The 17,089-nt window shown below is 39.6% G+C and overlaps 3 protein-coding genes across 7 annotated transcripts; 1 reads left to right on the top strand and 2 right to left on the bottom strand.

The window, feature by feature from the left end:
* Positions 1-23: 23 nt before the first annotated feature.
* On the top strand, positions 24-9,191 carry parp12a (poly (ADP-ribose) polymerase family, member 12a). Of its 4 annotated transcripts, none has more exons than XM_088298213.1 (11): positions 24-42; positions 676-1,086; positions 4,450-4,585; positions 4,719-5,166; positions 5,873-6,071; positions 6,797-6,974; positions 7,774-8,009; positions 8,252-8,321; positions 8,409-8,536; positions 8,634-8,785; positions 8,878-9,191. In XM_088298213.1, the coding sequence occupies exons 2-11, from the start codon at positions 767-769 to the stop codon at positions 9,132-9,134; spliced, it is 2,124 nt and encodes a 707-aa protein (XP_088154339.1). In that variant the 5' UTR covers positions 24-42; positions 676-766; the 3' UTR covers positions 9,135-9,191. The 4 variants fall into 4 exon arrangements, with proteins under 4 accessions (XP_088154339.1, XP_088154342.1, XP_088154343.1 ...); XM_088298216.1 differs by lacking the exon at positions 24-42 and having other exon boundaries at positions 475-1,086; positions 4,719-4,986; positions 5,065-5,166; XM_088298217.1 differs by lacking the exon at positions 24-42 and having other exon boundaries at positions 475-1,086; positions 5,873-6,018; positions 6,756-6,974.
* Positions 2,139-4,085, bottom strand: LOC148335341 (uncharacterized). Its single transcript, XM_088298219.1, has 4 exons — positions 3,981-4,085; positions 3,411-3,453; positions 2,837-3,327; positions 2,139-2,545 (listed from the first exon to the last, which is right to left on the bottom strand). Exons 2-4 carry the CDS (start codon positions 3,424-3,426, stop codon positions 2,489-2,491), a joined length of 564 nt encoding a protein of 187 aa, XP_088154345.1. The 5' UTR covers positions 3,427-3,453; positions 3,981-4,085; the 3' UTR covers positions 2,139-2,488.
* A 1,584-nt stretch (positions 9,192-10,775) lies between the features above and the next one.
* On the bottom strand, positions 10,776-16,916 carry tbxas1 (thromboxane A synthase 1 (platelet)). Of its 2 annotated transcripts, none has more exons than XM_088298538.1 (14): positions 16,754-16,916; positions 15,472-15,621; positions 15,213-15,306; positions 14,294-14,346; positions 14,087-14,183; positions 13,732-13,848; positions 13,501-13,589; positions 13,272-13,420; positions 12,611-12,741; positions 12,191-12,499; positions 12,029-12,117; positions 11,799-11,936; positions 11,133-11,295; positions 10,776-11,066 (listed from the first exon to the last, which is right to left on the bottom strand). In XM_088298538.1, the coding sequence occupies exons 2-14, from the start codon at positions 15,564-15,566 to the stop codon at positions 10,983-10,985; spliced, it is 1,608 nt and encodes a 535-aa protein (XP_088154664.1). In that variant the 5' UTR covers positions 15,567-15,621; positions 16,754-16,916; the 3' UTR covers positions 10,776-10,982. The 2 variants fall into 2 exon arrangements, with proteins under 2 accessions (XP_088154664.1, XP_088154663.1); XM_088298537.1 differs by lacking the exon at positions 16,754-16,916 and adding an exon at positions 16,107-16,412 and having other exon boundaries at positions 10,780-11,066.
* Between the last annotated feature and the right edge of the window lie 173 nt (positions 16,917-17,089).

The following is a 17,089-nucleotide window of genomic DNA, read 5'->3' as shown; positions in this document are numbered from 1 at the left end:
ATGGTGACACACTGATTGCTTGTCCAAAGCTAAGCTACGGAGGTAAATTTGGTGCAAAAGTAACTTGTGCTTGTACAAAGGAAATGTAATACATTTCTTTTCGTAGCAAGTCCATCAGTCAGTGCCATCTAGTCGTGGGCCACCCACACAACAAACATCAAAAGTCCAGTTGGCAACGCTCTGCTGGGGTACTTTTCTATTAAGAATAATTTCCTACTTTGAGGTGAAATGGCAGAATTTGGTGAATGGTAAATAATCGAAGCGGAATTGCACTAAGAATCAGTTTTTTTTCTTCTTTTCAATAAGTTTTTAATTTGGTTTCTACGAAAGCGGCCAATGTGGAGCAAAAATATTTGTCAAAAAGTTCGGACGTAAACACAAATACTTGCGTCGAATATGTTTTGTTGTTTTTGTAGTAATAGGTATTTAGGACTACATGTCCCATAATGCTTTGTATTGGAGTGGGGTCGGGGAAGGACTTCCGGGGAATGACTAAACAGAGTGTTAACAAGTACTCGCCGTGTCTCGTGTGATTATTATACAGTTTTTGCGTTGTTGAGTGATACGCAACAGTTGTTTAATTTTCACGTCCACTCAGAAAAACAAACGATATTAGTTCTTTTAATGTTTGTATGGACTTATGTGTTTATCACTTTCCTCCTTCTCGCTATTGAGGTGGGCAGCGCTGAATCACGAGTTTCACTTTCGTTTCTTTGGAAGAAAAAGGAAGAAAGACCTCTGAAGTACTCCTCGAATCTGCGCCGAGATGACAGCAAAAGTGTCTAAATTTATCATCCAGACCCTGTGTGACGAGCAAGGAAGTTTGGACTTCAGGGTTCTGACTGGTATACTGGAACAGAAGTTTACAGTTGCCGCGTCAATCCTTCACCATGTTCTTACGGATGACGGCAGAATAGCCGTGCACAACGGAGTTCTGGCCGTCGCCGCGGGTCAAATATTTAGCCAGGACAGTGTGATTGTGGCCAAAACTTCGATACGGTTGTGCCAGAAGAAACCTGGCGCGTGTATACAGTGTGAGAGTTTGCACATGTGCAAGTTTTACGTGCTGGGGACCTGCATGTTTGGGTGAGTAAAATGCTGATTACTAATTCGATGGTTTGTATTGGAGCGCGTGTGTGTGAGTGCGCGCGTGTGTTCGTGTGAGATGAATGGGCAACTTGCTAAATGGGCAAACGACAAAAAATGCCTCAGTACGTGTCAAAAGCGCCTCTCCCATCTGTTTGTGGATGGAGAGACGTTAGACCGCTGTGTGCGTTCTGTTGGCTGTATTTCCTTATTATGACATCTTGTAACCCGTGCCTCCCGCCTGCTACTGAGGCGCACCATTACTAGAGGGGGGGGGGGGCAATACCACTATCCCTTTAACACCAACTGTTTGTACCGACTTGCGTTGGGCATGTTCATGGAGAGGAAGAAAGAAAAAGGAGACTAATAATAAGGAGACAATTTAGACCATAATAAAGTCATAATAAGGTAAGTGGATTTGAATAGTTAATTAGCCAGCAAATTATTTTTAAATCAACCTCTGCCGTTAGCATCTCTCCCACGCCGGCATCATGCATGGACGCTTTTTTTTGGGAGAGGGTGAGTTGGGGGCCGACAATTTTTATGAATGGGCTGTTACTTAAGCACCGACACTTGCGCTACAAACTTGACTTAATTAGAGCAGATGGAAGATTATTGGTCGAGAAAAAGTGGGTGGGCATTAGAATAGGTTGTACATGTAAGCAGTCCATTTAATTGGTGAATTTATTTATTATTGGGGGGGCTGGTGGCATTTGAAGTGTTTTATTTTAATGAAAATTCCACAAAAATGCCTTTCATCACCTTTCATGTTTCCACCGTAAGTCTGTTTATCTATGAGAAGAAAGCAGCACAAGCCAGAAAAAAACATGACCGGTCTCAGTCTGTTGATGGCACCCCAGCACAAGTTTACTGGTGGTGCTGGTTCAAATTACTCTGGTACAAACAGACTTTGAAAGGTGGACTGGACTCTTACTTTCTGTCCGTTGAATTTGGAATCAGTTGCTTCCAGGTATGCTAAATCGAGGTTCCACTGTACTGTGATGTATTAAGATGCTCATGTTGACTTTAAATAACAACAATGATGACGAGAACGCTTTTTATGCATTTATTATTGGAATATGTTACAGATTGTTTTATTAAATGACAACCACAAGAAACATTCCATAGTTTAAGAACACAGAGAGATGACAGTCAATAGCTGTAACATGTTAGTGGTATTGGTAATTTTGAGACTGATAAAAAGCAAGTCCTGTCAAATAGTAACCCGTGAGCGTCCACAAATCCTCTTAAAATGTTCATTGATTAAAAAAAATATATAGTAGTTACCCTCTAGTGTATTTCGATAAAAGTATAGTATGTACACAGAAATGAAAGTTAAAGTATTTAATGATAATGCCTTTTAGCAGTTAGGCCCTTGGTCGCAAAGAGTTGGAAGACGGCCTCAGTCAGAGTCGCTACTGCTGCTGCTGCTGCTGCTGCTGCTGCTGCTGGAGGAATACTGTGAGGACAGAATAATAAATATGTGGATGGAAAAAGCAAAATAAAAATGAATAAAGTAGAAAAATAAACGTCCATTTTCTGAGGCTCAATATGAAACTTTTTGCCGTACTCTTCGTTAATTTACCTTAAGTGTGAACAGTACTAAACAGGAAGTTTGCATTCAAAATAAAAGTACATAGCTTAAATGGGAAGTAGAACCTTTCAATGCAAATTTCAAATGAAAATAAAATACAATAAAAAAAATCACGGCTGCTGTCCACAAATTATGAATATGGTTAGTTATACTCACCTTGCAGCCATGTTTATAGTAACCATGCTTATACAACTTGTGGACCTTCTTCAGCTTTTTCCCTTTCTTCAACTTTTTGTGGGCTTTATGTGCCACCAATCCCATGGCCATGCCAGTCAGGGCCCCACCAATTCCCCCCCTCAAGGGATATAGTGTGTTGACCCCCCCGGGGTAGAGATGGCCCCTGTTGTGGTAGTGGCCCTTATAATGTTGTTGGTAGCCTTTCGGAGAGTACGGGTATACTCCAGGGTGGACGCCTCTGATTGGGGCCACCGGGTACCCGCCAGGCGGCGCGGGGTAGGAGTAAGGTCCCGGCCCCCCCACATAAGGTGTCACGATCGGGGGTGCATTGGTTATCATGGCTGGGTTGACACCTGCCGGATACTGGACGGGCGGGTACTGTTGACCTGGGGGCTGGGGATAGACTCCTGTGGGAGGCAATGCGGGGTATGCAGGGTTGTAGCCAGGAGGGAAGGCTGGGTTGGATGGACCTGATGTAAGCACACATATATGCAAATATTCAAAGTTAGCCACTATTTGTACATTCAAACAATGATGTGTATGGACCGTATACCTTGATTCTGCCACATGGTTACACTTCAGGTGTTATTGAAGTTCTGGAAAGAGATGGAGAAAACATCAATGGAATAACATTTCATTGGAAGATAAACCAAAGAATAACAATGTAAAATTAAAAATGTTAAAAGGTCAAAAACAGAAACAAATGATTGGCTAATATGAATAACATTCAAGTAAAAAAGTAAACTACAAAAAAATACTAGGCAAACTAATAGAATGAGAAAAATGCAAAAATATTTTTATCAGTAAACTCATAGTGTTAGTTCCTTGCCCTCCTGGGGGTTAAGATCGGGGATGTCGATTGTGGCTATGTAAAGCCCTTTGAGACTGTCTGTGATTAAGGGCTATACAAATAAAATTGACTTGACTTGACTTGACTTGAATATTTCCGTGACAGAATTAGGAATAATGACACCATGTTAAAAAAAGTAACTTCATGTTTAGCATCAACACTAACTCACAGCAGTTATTAATCCCAACAATAAAATGTTGACCTTATGGATAAACACATATTATTAAGTACAGCGTGTATCGAATGTAAGAAAGAAGTTGCCCCAAAGCTCACCTGTGCTTGTTTAGCTCTTAGAAATTGGTTGTCTTCCGCATTCAAATCGCCGCAACAGGAGAGAAACAAAACATTCCAGGTAGCCGCGCCCAGCCTTTTCAAGTCACGTGCACTTCACGTTTACCTGTCATGGAACAAGTGAATACAAAGTGTCACGTCATTGTTTCCACATGCGGGGAGGGTAGATAGAGAGAGAAAATAAGGATAGACAGGTTGAGCAGCCGGGTGAGGGGCGAGAGAACAATAGGCACAACAACAGCTGGGGAATACAAATTTACATGTGAGAAGGGAATATTTTATTGCGCCAGTGACATGCATTTTGAAGCCGAATACAGTTACAGTTCAACTATAAGTGGTTGAATAGTGAATAAAAAAACCACACACACACAATGTATGGTAAAATCGAGTATCGTTTGAGCCCGACTGGCCAGTTACGATTTTTTATTTTTTTTTGGTTTGTTTTTTTCAGATTTAAATGTAAATATCCCCACGACTTTACTGGGCCACACAATGCTGCGCTGTTGAACAAATTTGACCTCCAACACTTTTCGGAAAAACAGCTCTTCCAACTATTACTCCAGAATGACCCTTACCTTCTGCCAGAGGTAAGGAGTTCTAGTGCTAATGATTCATTACTTAGTCATCTATTGCTTCTTTCTTTTAATAACTTAATATATCCAAAAAGTATTTTCAGAAGAGTGTACATTTAATGCAAAGCTCTTCAATACGTTCTTCTAGATATGCTCACACTACAATATGGGCGAGGGTGAAACCGGTTTGTGCAAGTTCACCTCTGGGTGCCACAAGCTTCATGTCTGCAAGCCCCATTTCACCACAGGAGTCTGTAAACTCGGCTCGTCGTGTTCCAGAATCCACAATGTTGACACAAAGACGCACAAGTGTTTTGAAAATTTCAGCCCAGAGATGATTAAAAGTCTTCCAAAAGTCTACAAAAATAAAAGCATCATCTCAGATCATCAAAAGACTCCAGCTACTGCTGCTCCTGGTAGTAAAAAAAAAAAAAAATCGTCATCGTCTGCTTCTTTGGTCCAATACGTGTATTTGTCACATGCGGTATTTTCAGAGGTTCGAGGTGCTGCTGTGTCGCGTGCAACTAAGCCAGTGAGTGATTCTGACACAAAGGAAATCTGCCTGTACTTCCTCAAAAAACACTGCACCTATAAAGGTAATGAACACTAAAATATTGCGAGCATTTTTTTCTTTGTTAACAATCACTATTTTAAAATGAATTGAATGGTAGTTTAAAACAACTTTTTCCTGGTTTCAGATTTTAAAAACTTTTTATCCATCAGTTTGTTGTGTATATGTAATAATACGATGATGATGATTTATATGGGTCCATTGTCATAATGGCCCACCGAGCAAAACCAAAACTATGATGTGGCCCGTGAGAAAAATAAGTTTGACACCCTTAGAAAACACAGCGGAAATGTGATTTAAAACAATACTTAACGAAATTCATAATTATATATGTCGGTCTAACAGTGGATGGCGTCGAGGAGCGTATGCGCTTAGTGGCCAAAATGCACTTCAGTAGCTTTTGTATGAAAGTGCGATCAAGGCAGTCGCTTATATCAGACCACCGTTTGAAATTTCGAACCCTGGGACTCAAGATTGACAGTTGGCGCTTGGTCTCAGACACGTGTATACATTTGTTTGTATCAATCAAATATTGTTCAAATCACAACCTAATCCTTGTTATAGTGTGACTTTCTCTCCCAATATTACATGTTTTGTTTTTGTTTGCCTTTTCAGTCTTTTGTCAGTTTGAGGGCGCAGTGTGCAAATGTAAAAGGATGCTGTCTGCACACCACGAACTATAGTCTGTTACTTTTTGGAAAAAAAAAAAAAAAAATTCTTTTTTCCTACAGAGAAATGTGTCCGTGTCCACTGGGACTTACCATATAGATGGCAGGTTTTGGGCACGGACGCCTTGACCTGGAAAGACCTCACCAACATGGAGGAAATTGAGAAGGACTACTGTGACCCAGCTAGAGAGTCAAGCACCAAAGACCAGGCGCTGAGTCAAGGGTGGCAGCTTTCAAGATTGAAATTCTTGTACTTCCAAGGGTTTGTGTAGCACAAACATTAGGTCAAGATTAGAAACAGACCTACACGCATAGCATCTGGTGTAAAGCTGTACTGCAAAATAACATCATGAGTTGGTCTTGTCTTATTCTATAAAGGGGATGTCAACTATGCCCCCCCCCCACAAATATTTGCAATAACATGTTCGAAGCACCTTCACTAGTCTTTGCATTTGCGCAATGTGAGTTAAGCAGCAAAATCCATCCCTTTTAGCCATCTCGTGGCGGCCATTTTGTAACGTCTGTCGACATGTCTGAGCAACTGTGATGTCATATTCAGCAAAATGGCTGCCCTCAGGTGGCTAAATACTGGTGGATTTTTCTGCTTAACTCATAATGCACAACCGTAATATTAATAAGAATGCCATGTTTTGACTAGTGGGCCTGCCTAGAAAATATTCTTGCAAAGAAAATTTGGGGGTTGATACTCCCCTTTAAATCATAAAATTAGAAGCCGCACTTGATAAGATGCAGTGCAGTTTTAATATACGTAGTCACTTTCTTATTGTGTCTTATTCTTATACAATCAACATAAATGTTGAAACAATTGTCACAATCAATATAAATAGATAGATAAATGGATAATAAACAGGATCCTCAAATGCACATTTTTTGTATTCAGATCATATTGGTATTTCATTTGCTCATCCAGGTGTTCCTAATGAAGAGTGAGTTTGTGTGTAAAATATTTTCACTGCTTTCTTTCAGCTTCTCCCAGGCCTGCAAAATGCAATCAGTTGACTTCACGAGGATGACTTGCAACGGCTCTCCTGTGCGTCGCCTGTCCACATCCTCCTCCGTAACGAAGCCCCCTCACTTGACTCTGACAACGCAGTGGCTCTGGTATTGGAAGGATAACAGTGGCAAATGGCAGGAGTTTGGTCAGGTTTGTTTGTATTATGATTGTATATTATAAATATATACAACACCTTCAGTTAAGGCTGGAGGCTTTGAGTTTCTAGAACGGGATGAGAGTATTTTGTCAAATAGATTGCTCATAGAGGATCGAAATGCTGTCCGTTCCCTGACACTGGTTGACCTCAAAGTAAGTCTAATTTCGCATGATTTTGTTCCCCCTTTGGAAATAATACAACAAAAATTGAGCTCCTGATAGTTAGTTGGACACTAAACTGTCACCACTCTAAACTGTATAATACAGTATTTTCAGTGTTCTTTAAAATTTTTAAATTCAAATATAAAATTGCGAATTGAGAATCCTTCTCTGGGATTCAGTTTCAGAACACACATTTCCCCCAAAACTATGACAACATTTGAAATGAAAAAATCCATTTGAGAGTAACTACATATACTTGGCAAAGACACTCAGGTGGATTTCATGTTGACGAAAGACTTAGCAGTCAAATTTCCATCATACTCAAATAGATTTTATAACCGGTCTGACAAAAGTTTCACAAATGTGGACAACTTGTGACACTCGCTACATGTCGTAATCCTCTTAGAAATTTTGTGTGCCATTGCCAAACGTCAGAGTATTTTAATGGAATTTCCTCACAAATGTACATTAAACGTTCTTGACTCTATTTGAGGATTATCTATGACACAAAGCACCCTGGTGGTTTGATATCCGAATTTTTTTTTTTTTAAATCTGTCTAGAGTCCGAACACTGACTTTGACTGTATGTTACAACGGGTTTGTTTCATGTTGTCCCTTTGTGTCTCTTCAGAGCGATGTTAACACGCCAGCCTCTCTCACTTCTGAAGCGCTGGAGAATAGTTACTTGATAGACCAAAAGACACAAATGACATTCACAGCTGGCAGACAGCAATATGTGATCCACTTCAAAAATAAAGCGGGAACACCACCGATGTATCAGGAAAATATCAATTATGCAACCACGCGCGAGGTCCGAAGGAGGCCTCGCTTTTTGTCCTCCTGCGATGTGGAGGTCATGCGGAAGAGGTACGTTTGTCTGTTATGTTCCATATCCAGATGTTGTTATTCTACTCAGGGACTGTTGACTTAGTGTTGACTTTAACTGCAAGCTGCCAAACTTGAACGACATCTGAAATGTGAGCATTTCTGATGCCAATTTTCTTTAGTAATTTCCTCAAATGGTAGTGTGTGTTCCTTCCTTGATCTCTCACAGCAGTTTTTTTTTTTTTTTTTAAATACTGTACCTTCTTAAATTTATTTTCACGCAGCTCCAGCTCTATCACAGAGAAATGCCCTCCCCATTGGGACAAGAATGCCATGCCTGACATTGGATACAAGGTTTCTTTCATTATTCTGGACTGTGCTTAACATTTTTAAATTTTTTTGTGAACTTATTTTATAAGCTCTTTGTTGTCACTCCGTCAGCTCGTGCCTCTTGCCGAGTCGACTGAGTACAACAGGATTGAATGTTTGTTCAAGGCAACAATGCCAAACTGTACGATCCGGAGTGTCAGGAGGATCCAGAACCCTTCCCTGTGGACACGCTTTCAACTGTAAATCTCACACCGGGCTTGAGAATCAACATGATAGCTGTGTGGTTGTAAGAGGCATCACAACACAAATAGGGTTTCCTTTTTTGTTTGCATTCAGGCAGAGAGAGCAGATGAAGAAAAGGAATGGGGGGAAGCCCGTCGTTGAGGAGTACTTGTTCCACGGGACAAATGAAAACTTGATCGCAGCCATCTGTGAGCAAAACTTTGACTGGAGGATGAACGGCAGCCACGGCACCGCCTTCGGCAGAGGTAAATCAAAGATTGTCTGAAAATTATTCAAATGTAGGTGAAGTTCAAATCCATTGCGAAAGACGTACTGATGTGAATAAATTGCCTTACAGGAAGCTACTTTGCCAAAAAGGCTTCTTACTCAAACCACTACGCCAAGGCCAGAGGTGGCAACAAGAGTATGTTTGTTGCCCTTGTCCTGGTAGGCGACTACACCAAGGGAAGCAGCCAGTATGCCCGTCCACCAGCCAAAGGAAATAGCACAACCCTTTATGATAGCTGCGTTGATGATGAGAAAAACCCCAACATTTTTGTCATCTTTGAAAGTCATCAGATTTACCCTGAGTACATTATTGACTACAATGAATAGCAATAGCAGCTGTTGTTTAAAGATATACGGGGAGGTTTCTAAAGGCTGTCATCCAATGATTGCGGTGTTTTCAATGACTTCACTTTGCTTATCACAGGATCAATGTTATTTAAACAGTCAAAGTTACAAAAGCGAAAGTTTTTTTTTTATTTTTTTTTTAATTAAGTCAAAAGTTATCACTAAGTGCACAGTAAAACAAAGTGCAGTTGAACCTGAAGATTTGGGAAAAGTTGTGAATGTGAATCTTTGTGATTTGGAACAAATATTCTTGCGTTATAAAACGTTTTGCTAATTGAAAACAGTTTAACCGCAGAACCAATGACATTAACATCTTTCACTACATGGTATTTGTACTTGTTGTGAAAACCAGAACTTGAGTTTCTGTACTATTGAATTACAATTGCTTTGTGACTTTTTCATGTTTCATTAATAGAGTATAATTGATATATTTTCAGAGAAGCAATCATTTTCATTCTCCGTATGTGTTTAATAAATAACTGAAATAAACAAACTGGTGAATTTGACTTTATAAATTGAAGAATAATCATCCAGAGTGTTGGTAACGAATAATATTAAGCAAAGGTGTGTTTCTGTAAGAGGTGTTATTTTGTGGAATAACTTCAAAACTGACTGAAAGTTGTGAATCACTTGCAGTGTTCCAAAACATAGTCAAAGGTAAAGAACAAAAAAAAAATAGAAATCAACCACAATGATAATAAATTGTAAATTGCCCAAATCCTGTAATTCCTGTCATGTCTTAGATTGAGTGTAATGTAAATTAAATATTGTTATTGTTGAGTATGGGAGTATAACAAAATATAAATGTGTGTATATATATATATATATATATATATATATATATATATATATATATATATATATATATATATATCGATCCCTTAGTTGACTGCGCATGTCACATATATATATATATATATATATATATATATATATATATATATATCCACCTTATCGATCCCTTAGTTGACTGCGCATGTCACAGCACACACCAAGCATGACGTCATAAAGCAATTGTCTGTAGATTTCCCAGACAGGATGTCTTGAGCCGCAGTAGCTCGGATACTCGTCAGGATTGAAGAAAATATGAATGTAGCAATTTAAAGCAACATCCTGGGTGAAAATCCGCAACTGAGCGCTCTTGACCTCAGACCAAAGTGACACAGCCAAGATAACAGAGCAGTGGCTTGAAGACACATCAATGAATGTCCTTGAGTGGCCCAGACAGATCCCACACTGGAATCTCAATCAAAACTGATGCAACTGCTTGAGAGGTGCTGTGTGGTGAATACACTATGTTTTAATGGTACTTATTGTGTCTGAGGGAGCAGATATGTAAAAGGCATGGGATGTAATTTGCACCAATTATTAATTTTTAAGTAGTAAAGTATGGGTACTAACACAAACTTAGACTTAGAAAAGTGAGAATAAACCATGAGACACTATATATCTATCTCAATGCAGCGTGAGCGGGGTCACCTTTTGAGAGAAGACTGCATATAGTTGGCGTGGATGTGCCAAATGTTGGAGATGTACCTTGTCTTTGGATTTCTGCTTCCTGGACAAAGCCAACAACGGGCACCACCAATTGTTTTCTGAGAAACCTTTTATTTTAGCAACATAGTGAGTCACAGTCGCTTTCATGACTATTGCAGCTGCAACAAAGTATTCGTACGATTAACCGGATCAGCATCAAGTGAGATTTCATATATATATATATATATATATATATGAGATGGAATATAGCCTAAATGAATTTCAATTATCATGTATATGTAATGTTAGAAGTAGCAGCTCAGAGATGCCAAGTAGCCATCACATTTTCAGATGTCATCGCTCGTCTCTTCTTGTGATCTTGACAAAAATGCCATTTTTGGGTCCCAGCGTGCTGGATGACTTCAACTCAAGCGGAACCTGGAGGAAGGAAAGATTCAAGGTGAAGACGCTTGACGCAGATGCCCATTAAATCATGCAACCCACCTTTGTGTCAGAGCAGGTTACGATGTTGAATTTATGGAAGAGACAGACCAGAGCCATCTTCATCTCCAGTTGGGCCAGCCTCATGCCGACACAGTTGCGGGGCCCAGCCCCGAAAGGCAGGTACGCAAATGCGTGTCTACTTGCTTTAGCCTCCGGGGTGAATCTAGAGGATAGATGCATGCTTTTCATCTCGCAGGCTTCAATATACTAAAACCTTGAGCAATACATTAGTAGAATCATACTGAGTGCCGGGGAAACACAATTACACTGCTCAGGCAAAACTGATCTCATTTCAAATTTGCATTCAATTTTTGTGTTTTTTGTGTTGTCTGCTACTCTGCTGTTTGCGTATTATTTCTAAAACGATTAGTAGTCAAGTCAGAAAAGGTAAACAAATGGAATAAGATCATCAATAAATGGATTAAATTAGATCTGAATAGGTTCATATCCGTAAAGTTTTATAAAGTTCTCTTATGAGTGCTCCAACCTAAGCTTAGAACCTTGTAGCGAGCTGTCCTATATGTCTCAATCAAAAGCACTCAAAAAGAAAGCTTGTGTTTCTTTAGTTTTTCAAATAATCTTTGTACCATAGTAGTGGCAGAGCTATTTTAAATTGCTTATACGGTACATTATACATATTTTTGCTAAATGGTACAACAACAATACCTCTCAGGGATGAACTTCTCCGGCTCGGGCCAGTGCTCCGGGTCATAGTGAAGGAAGCCCGCTGGGATCTCCAACGATGCTCCTTTTGGGAGGCACACTCCATTCACCACGCAGTCCTCCTCAATTTCTCGAGAAAACCTTGACGACCAGCATAATAAAAAACTAAATTATTTTGAACTTCTTTTCTCTCTGCATTATTTTATATGGACAATAATTGTTCTTTCCATTACCTAAATCCTGGAGGATAGAGCCGCAACGCTTCACACACAACCATATCTAAATATCTCAACTCCTGGACATTTGTGTAGTCAGGGGAATCCTACAGAGACGGAAACACATGACGACACTCCAGACAGCATAATCATAAACAAAAAACGAGGCAACAAGCTTACATGTTTGCTGAAGAAGTCATCCACTTCCTCCTGGACTCTGCACTGACACTCTGGGTGAGTTGCCAGCAGGTAGCAGGTGAAAGCCAGCGTGCTGCTGCTGGTCTCGTGGCCAGCCAGCAGGAAGACAAAAGCTTGGCCGACAATTTCATCTTCTGTAATTACCTTTTTCGCCGGACGCCAGGCAGACGACTCCGGAAGGTGAACACTAGCCTCTGAACCCCTGTGGTCAGACACAGCACTGTGTTCCAAAGACACGCCTTCCTTGCTGCTGCGCGCATCCAACATCAGCTGGAGAAAATCCCGCCGCCTCTACATAAAGATTCATTCAATAGAAATTCCTTCCAAAATGTTAAAAACCTCATAAAAAATCCTACAGAGTCCTGTTATGGTCAGACTGCATTTATGAAAATCTGCTCAGACCTGATCAGGAGGTTGCAGCTCCCTCTGTCTTATAATCCCCTGAATACTGTTGATGAAGAACTCATTAATTTGGCGGCGACGTTTGTTGGGGATGATTCTCATCAGTGGAGCCATGATATGAGGAAAACCAACTGCACACATTTGCAAAACATTTCAAATGTTAAACCTCACATACAGGTGGGATCAAATCTTTATTATTAACATTGATTATTGTGTGTCAACTCAAAAAGGGGAATTTAATGACATTATCTGGCTTCGGAAGTGCTCATGTGCACAATTGTTTGCCCATATGTGATGTCACATCAGTTTATAGTCGACTAAAATGAGAGCTAATACTATTTAGGGGCCTCATGTGACGGTGGTTTGTTTGAGTAAAATAATTTAACTCCTGAATCCGTTTTTTAGAGTAACAGGTTGTGTAATATAGTCAGGACCTTTTTACTTTGCCGCCATCTTGTGGCATATATACAAAATTACAAGCCCATTTTAATACGCGTGACAGTGATTCGCAGATTTTAAAGATTCAAGGCAGGATTCGGTCCTACAAAAATGTAGGTATCTATACCTACAGGAAGTTAGGACAATTTGTCATTAACGCACACATATGACCACAGACGTTCTCAAAATGTGATTCTACATGATAAAACAGGCAGGTCCTTACTGAAAAACAGCATGATGGGCCTGAAGAAAGAAAAGGAGAAGAACATCTGAGCATGCCGGACAAATGGGTCATCTGGATTGTTTTGAGAGTCCACCTGAGTTGCAAACGCCACGCTGCCTATTACGTCCATAGTGAAACAACCGAAACACCTGGTAATGAAAAGGGGAGAGAAATATCATTTTACTGGCGGAATTGCCCACTTGCTATTTTATAAGAAATGTGCGTTCACCTGTGAATGTCAAAGGCTTCCCCGGTCTCAGCATAAAAATCCAAGTTGTTCATCAGGGCACTTGTGGCTGTTTGGATGAGTGGAACCATCTACTGGAACATTCAAGACTTATCAAGGTAATGCTTACAGTCAGCCAAGATGAGCATCTGGATTAAAGCGACAAGTGTGCTTTTTTTTTTTTTCCTTCGCTGTGATATCATCCTGTATTCAAAATCTCCAGTTGACCCTCACCTCTTTCATTCTGGCAGCACTAAAGGATGGAGTCAGTATGCTTCGGACTCTTTTCCACTGCTCATTCTTCAACATGAGCAGACAATCGCTCATTGGTTTGATGGCAAAGCGATTAGTCTACATGAGAGGGAACAAAATTTAATTAATTACATTTCATGATTGAACTTCACCTTGGCACCATGAGTTAACCTGACACTATATTCTGTTCCTCACAATCTAATGACATTTGTCTCTCAGTGTCATGCAGTGCTGTTCTACATCAAACTACCACCACATGTGCAAATATTGAATATTGAAAGTATTGAATTTGCAAGAGAAGAAAGCACATGTTGCATGATGTTCTTCACGTGCTCACCATTCTGTTTGGAAAGCTGCTGAACTCTCTCACCATCACTTGCCTGAGCATGTCCGGGTCTGCCACGACCACCACTGGTCTCCTTCCCAAATAATACCTAAAAAAACAACAAGTAGAACGAAAGTGGAGGCTCATCTAATAACACTTAACTCTGAACACCATTACTGTATGACAGAGACAATGTTGAAGAAAATATTGTGGATCTACCCGCAAACTCGACCATATGTCTTTATGAGGTCAGTCAACGGATGAAAAAAACCCTGAAATGAAGATAGAACAAAATGGATTATAACCAGTATAACAGCAGGCATATTCCCATTGAAAGTATTTTGTTCTTATTTTTGCAGGGTTGTATGAAGTAAGGGCATGACATAGGGCAAGAAAGAACCTTTTCATTTTTAATGACAATCGGGGCGGGAAATGTTAAACTTTTTTTTTTCAGATTCAGCAAGAGGGTACTACAATGGGAACAAAATTGCTTAGCATGTCTTGACTTTTCTTACAATCTCGTGTGCCCATTACATGCACCACATGCAAAGATCTGCTACACGATTTGACAAGTACAATTGGTGGCTTGGTGATAAGGAAGGCTACCTCTATGCATAAAAATGCTTTTATTAAGTGCATTTGTGCTTCATAGTTAGCATTATCTTTTTTAGATTCAGGGTATGCTCCACCCTTTGTCAACAAGGAAACAAAAGCCATACTCCATTTGAGTCCCCTCAAAACAAGCAAATTTCCGCAATGGTCTCTAAAGAGGGCGAAAATGCAAAAACAAAATAGAAACACCCCCCCCCCCTCCAAAAAAATTAAAATAAAAAAACCTAGTGGTTAACACCATAATTGCCTCAAAGTCAAGAGACCTTGAGTTTCCTTCTCCGGTTTTTTGTACAGAACATACACACTGCAGTTTAGCTGAAGACTCTAAATTATCAAATAGATGCAAATGCGAGTGTGAGTTGTTGTTTATACAGTATGTGCCTTACGATTGGGTGCATTTTGCCTATTGACAAAATGTAGCTGGGATCGACCCCAGCCAATCCGCAAGCCCAATGACAAAAGCAGATGGATGCCCCTTTAAATATTTTGTCGTAATCCTTTAAAAACATTTCTGTCGACAATTTACCTTACGAAACAGGAATAGATTGCCAAAGAAGGGGACTGGTTTTGGATGTTTGATTCCACATCGAGAGAGGACAGAAAAGGGGTAAACTGAATACCTGTGAAATAACAACAAACAAATGAGATACAAAATAATTACATATTCTCTTATAGATACACTGGTATTTTTGGTGGATAATTTATTTTGACCACCAAGAATGTCTGTCGTGACTTTCTGCAGTTGTTGTTGATGTGAGTGAGGAAGCATTGACAAGCATGCTCACCAGTACAACAGAGCCAAGAAGAGGAGGCCAAGTGTCAGAGATATTCCACTGGTCTCCTTGTAGAATATGTTAAGAAAACCAACTATGGCCTCCATGACGTAATCAATTAAAAATGGTCCGTTCTCCGCCACAAGCAGCCAGTCAATGATTCTAAAATAAAACATTTTTTTTAATTTTTATTAAATTTATTTAACAAATTATTTATATTTAATTTAATATTCAACACAATCATTAAATAACATCAAACGAAAATAGAACATAAGTGGCAAATTGTTTTGTATCACATCAAGGAGTTACAACATCGTTATAGCCCCATCAAAAATGTGTTTACCCCTAGTTAAGACCCTCAAGCAGTTTCCATACTATTTTCTCAGATACACTTTATATCATAGAGCCCCCTTTAGCTCCGGGAGGGGAATAAAATCCTGCAGCCACCCCTGTATTTAGACATACAACTAAGTATACCCTAGGACAATTGGATAGAAATGTGTACTATCATGCGTTTATTGTCGTTTTATTGTATACCTCTCATGTAACGTGGCTAAGCATAATGCACGAAAATACCACTGCAAGCCACAACCACATTGTCAACAACGATATAAAAAAACAAAAAACAAAACAAAAAAAAAGCATACCTCTCTGAAAACGGAGCTTTGCAAAGGCAGGTGCAATGCTGGTATTAGATCCCATTTAATTGTGCCTGTGCACCTCGGTTGGACAACTTACAAATAACCATTCCCTGCAATGAAAATGTCTATATCGATATGGCCTTCATGAACTGTGTTTTTCTGCATATTGGATTCTTGGTTGCGAAACTAGCCGTCTGTTCAAATTCCTGTTCTAGAATGTCAAACCATTATCAGAGTTTAACATCGGACTCGCTGTGTTTTGTCCATTTGCTCGTCGCGTCAAGTCTTGTTCGTTTTGTCATTGGCTCGCAAGCGAACGGCGAGAAAAGGAAAACACTGCCACCCAGTGTCAAGTAGGAGCATTAAGTAATACATATTACACAATCAAGCGAAAGAAAATACTCGCGTTAAATTTTGACCAATGTCGTTCATGCTTATAATGGTGTTTTCACATTACAGCGGGGGCTTCAATTTTGCCCGATATATCACCAACGGGAAAACAGTCGGATTATGTTCATGAACTCGCATACACTAACTTACTAAATAGTAATCAACATCCAATTACCAGAATATATCCATTTGCACTGCATTGTCTTCAATAATATGTCCAGAAGGTAAATTGTGAAACATAAAAATACACAATGTCTACTTACTCGTGAATGAACCAGCACTGTGCAGAAATAATGAAGCGTAAAGCAAACTTCCTGCCACCTGTGTGACACAGGCTTCAAAAGATTTACAGACGGTTAGTTATGTCATGTTAATGTTTCATTTAAAAAAATATGGGAAGGAAAAACATCAGCGCAATGACGTCATCACTCTCGTGACATTTGATTGGACAGCTAGATAATATTACAACAATGGCGTTTATAAGGATGACACTCTCAAACATAAATATAATTGGAGAAAAAAAAAAAAGAAGAACAGAAATGATGATAAACTGTCCTCATTACTCTTACAAGTTATCAGGAGTTGTGGTGAGTGTGATG

Source organism: Idiotropiscis lumnitzeri, chromosome 6 (genome assembly GCF_059441095.1).
Source record: "Idiotropiscis lumnitzeri isolate Australia: NSW breed Sydney's pygmy pipehorse chromosome 6, RoL_Ilum_1.0, whole genome shotgun sequence".
NCBI classification, from domain to species: domain Eukaryota; kingdom Metazoa; phylum Chordata; class Actinopteri; order Syngnathiformes; family Syngnathidae; genus Idiotropiscis; species Idiotropiscis lumnitzeri.
This window is presented reverse-complemented; position numbering and strand designations above follow the sequence as displayed.

Coding starts and splice junctions, on each gene's coding strand:
- parp12a (XM_088298213.1), top strand. CDS start 767: ATGACAGCAAAAGTGTCTAAATTTATCATCCAGACCCTGTGTGACGAG. Junction 4,586..4,718: donor ACCCTTACCTTCTGCCAGAG/GTAAGGAGTTCT, acceptor ACGTTCTTCTAG/ATATGCTCACACTACAATAT. Junction 8,010..8,251: donor GTGGAGGTCATGCGGAAGAG/GTACGTTTGTCT, acceptor ATTTTCACGCAG/CTCCAGCTCTATCACAGAGA.
- tbxas1 (XM_088298538.1), bottom strand. CDS start 15,566: ATGGAGGCCATAGTTGGTTTTCTTAACATATTCTACAAGGAGACCAGT. Junction 12,742..13,271: donor GCCCATCATGCTGTTTTTCA/GTAAGGACCTGC, acceptor AAATGTGTGCAG/TTGGTTTTCCTCATATCATG. Junction 12,118..12,190: donor ATGACTTCTTCAGCAAACAT/GTAAGCTTGTTG, acceptor CCGTCTCTGTAG/GATTCCCCTGACTACACAAA.
- LOC148335341 (XM_088298219.1), bottom strand. Junction 2,546..2,836: donor ACTATAAACATGGCTGCAAG/GTGAGTATAACT, acceptor CTGTCCTCACAG/TATTCCTCCAGCAGCAGCAG.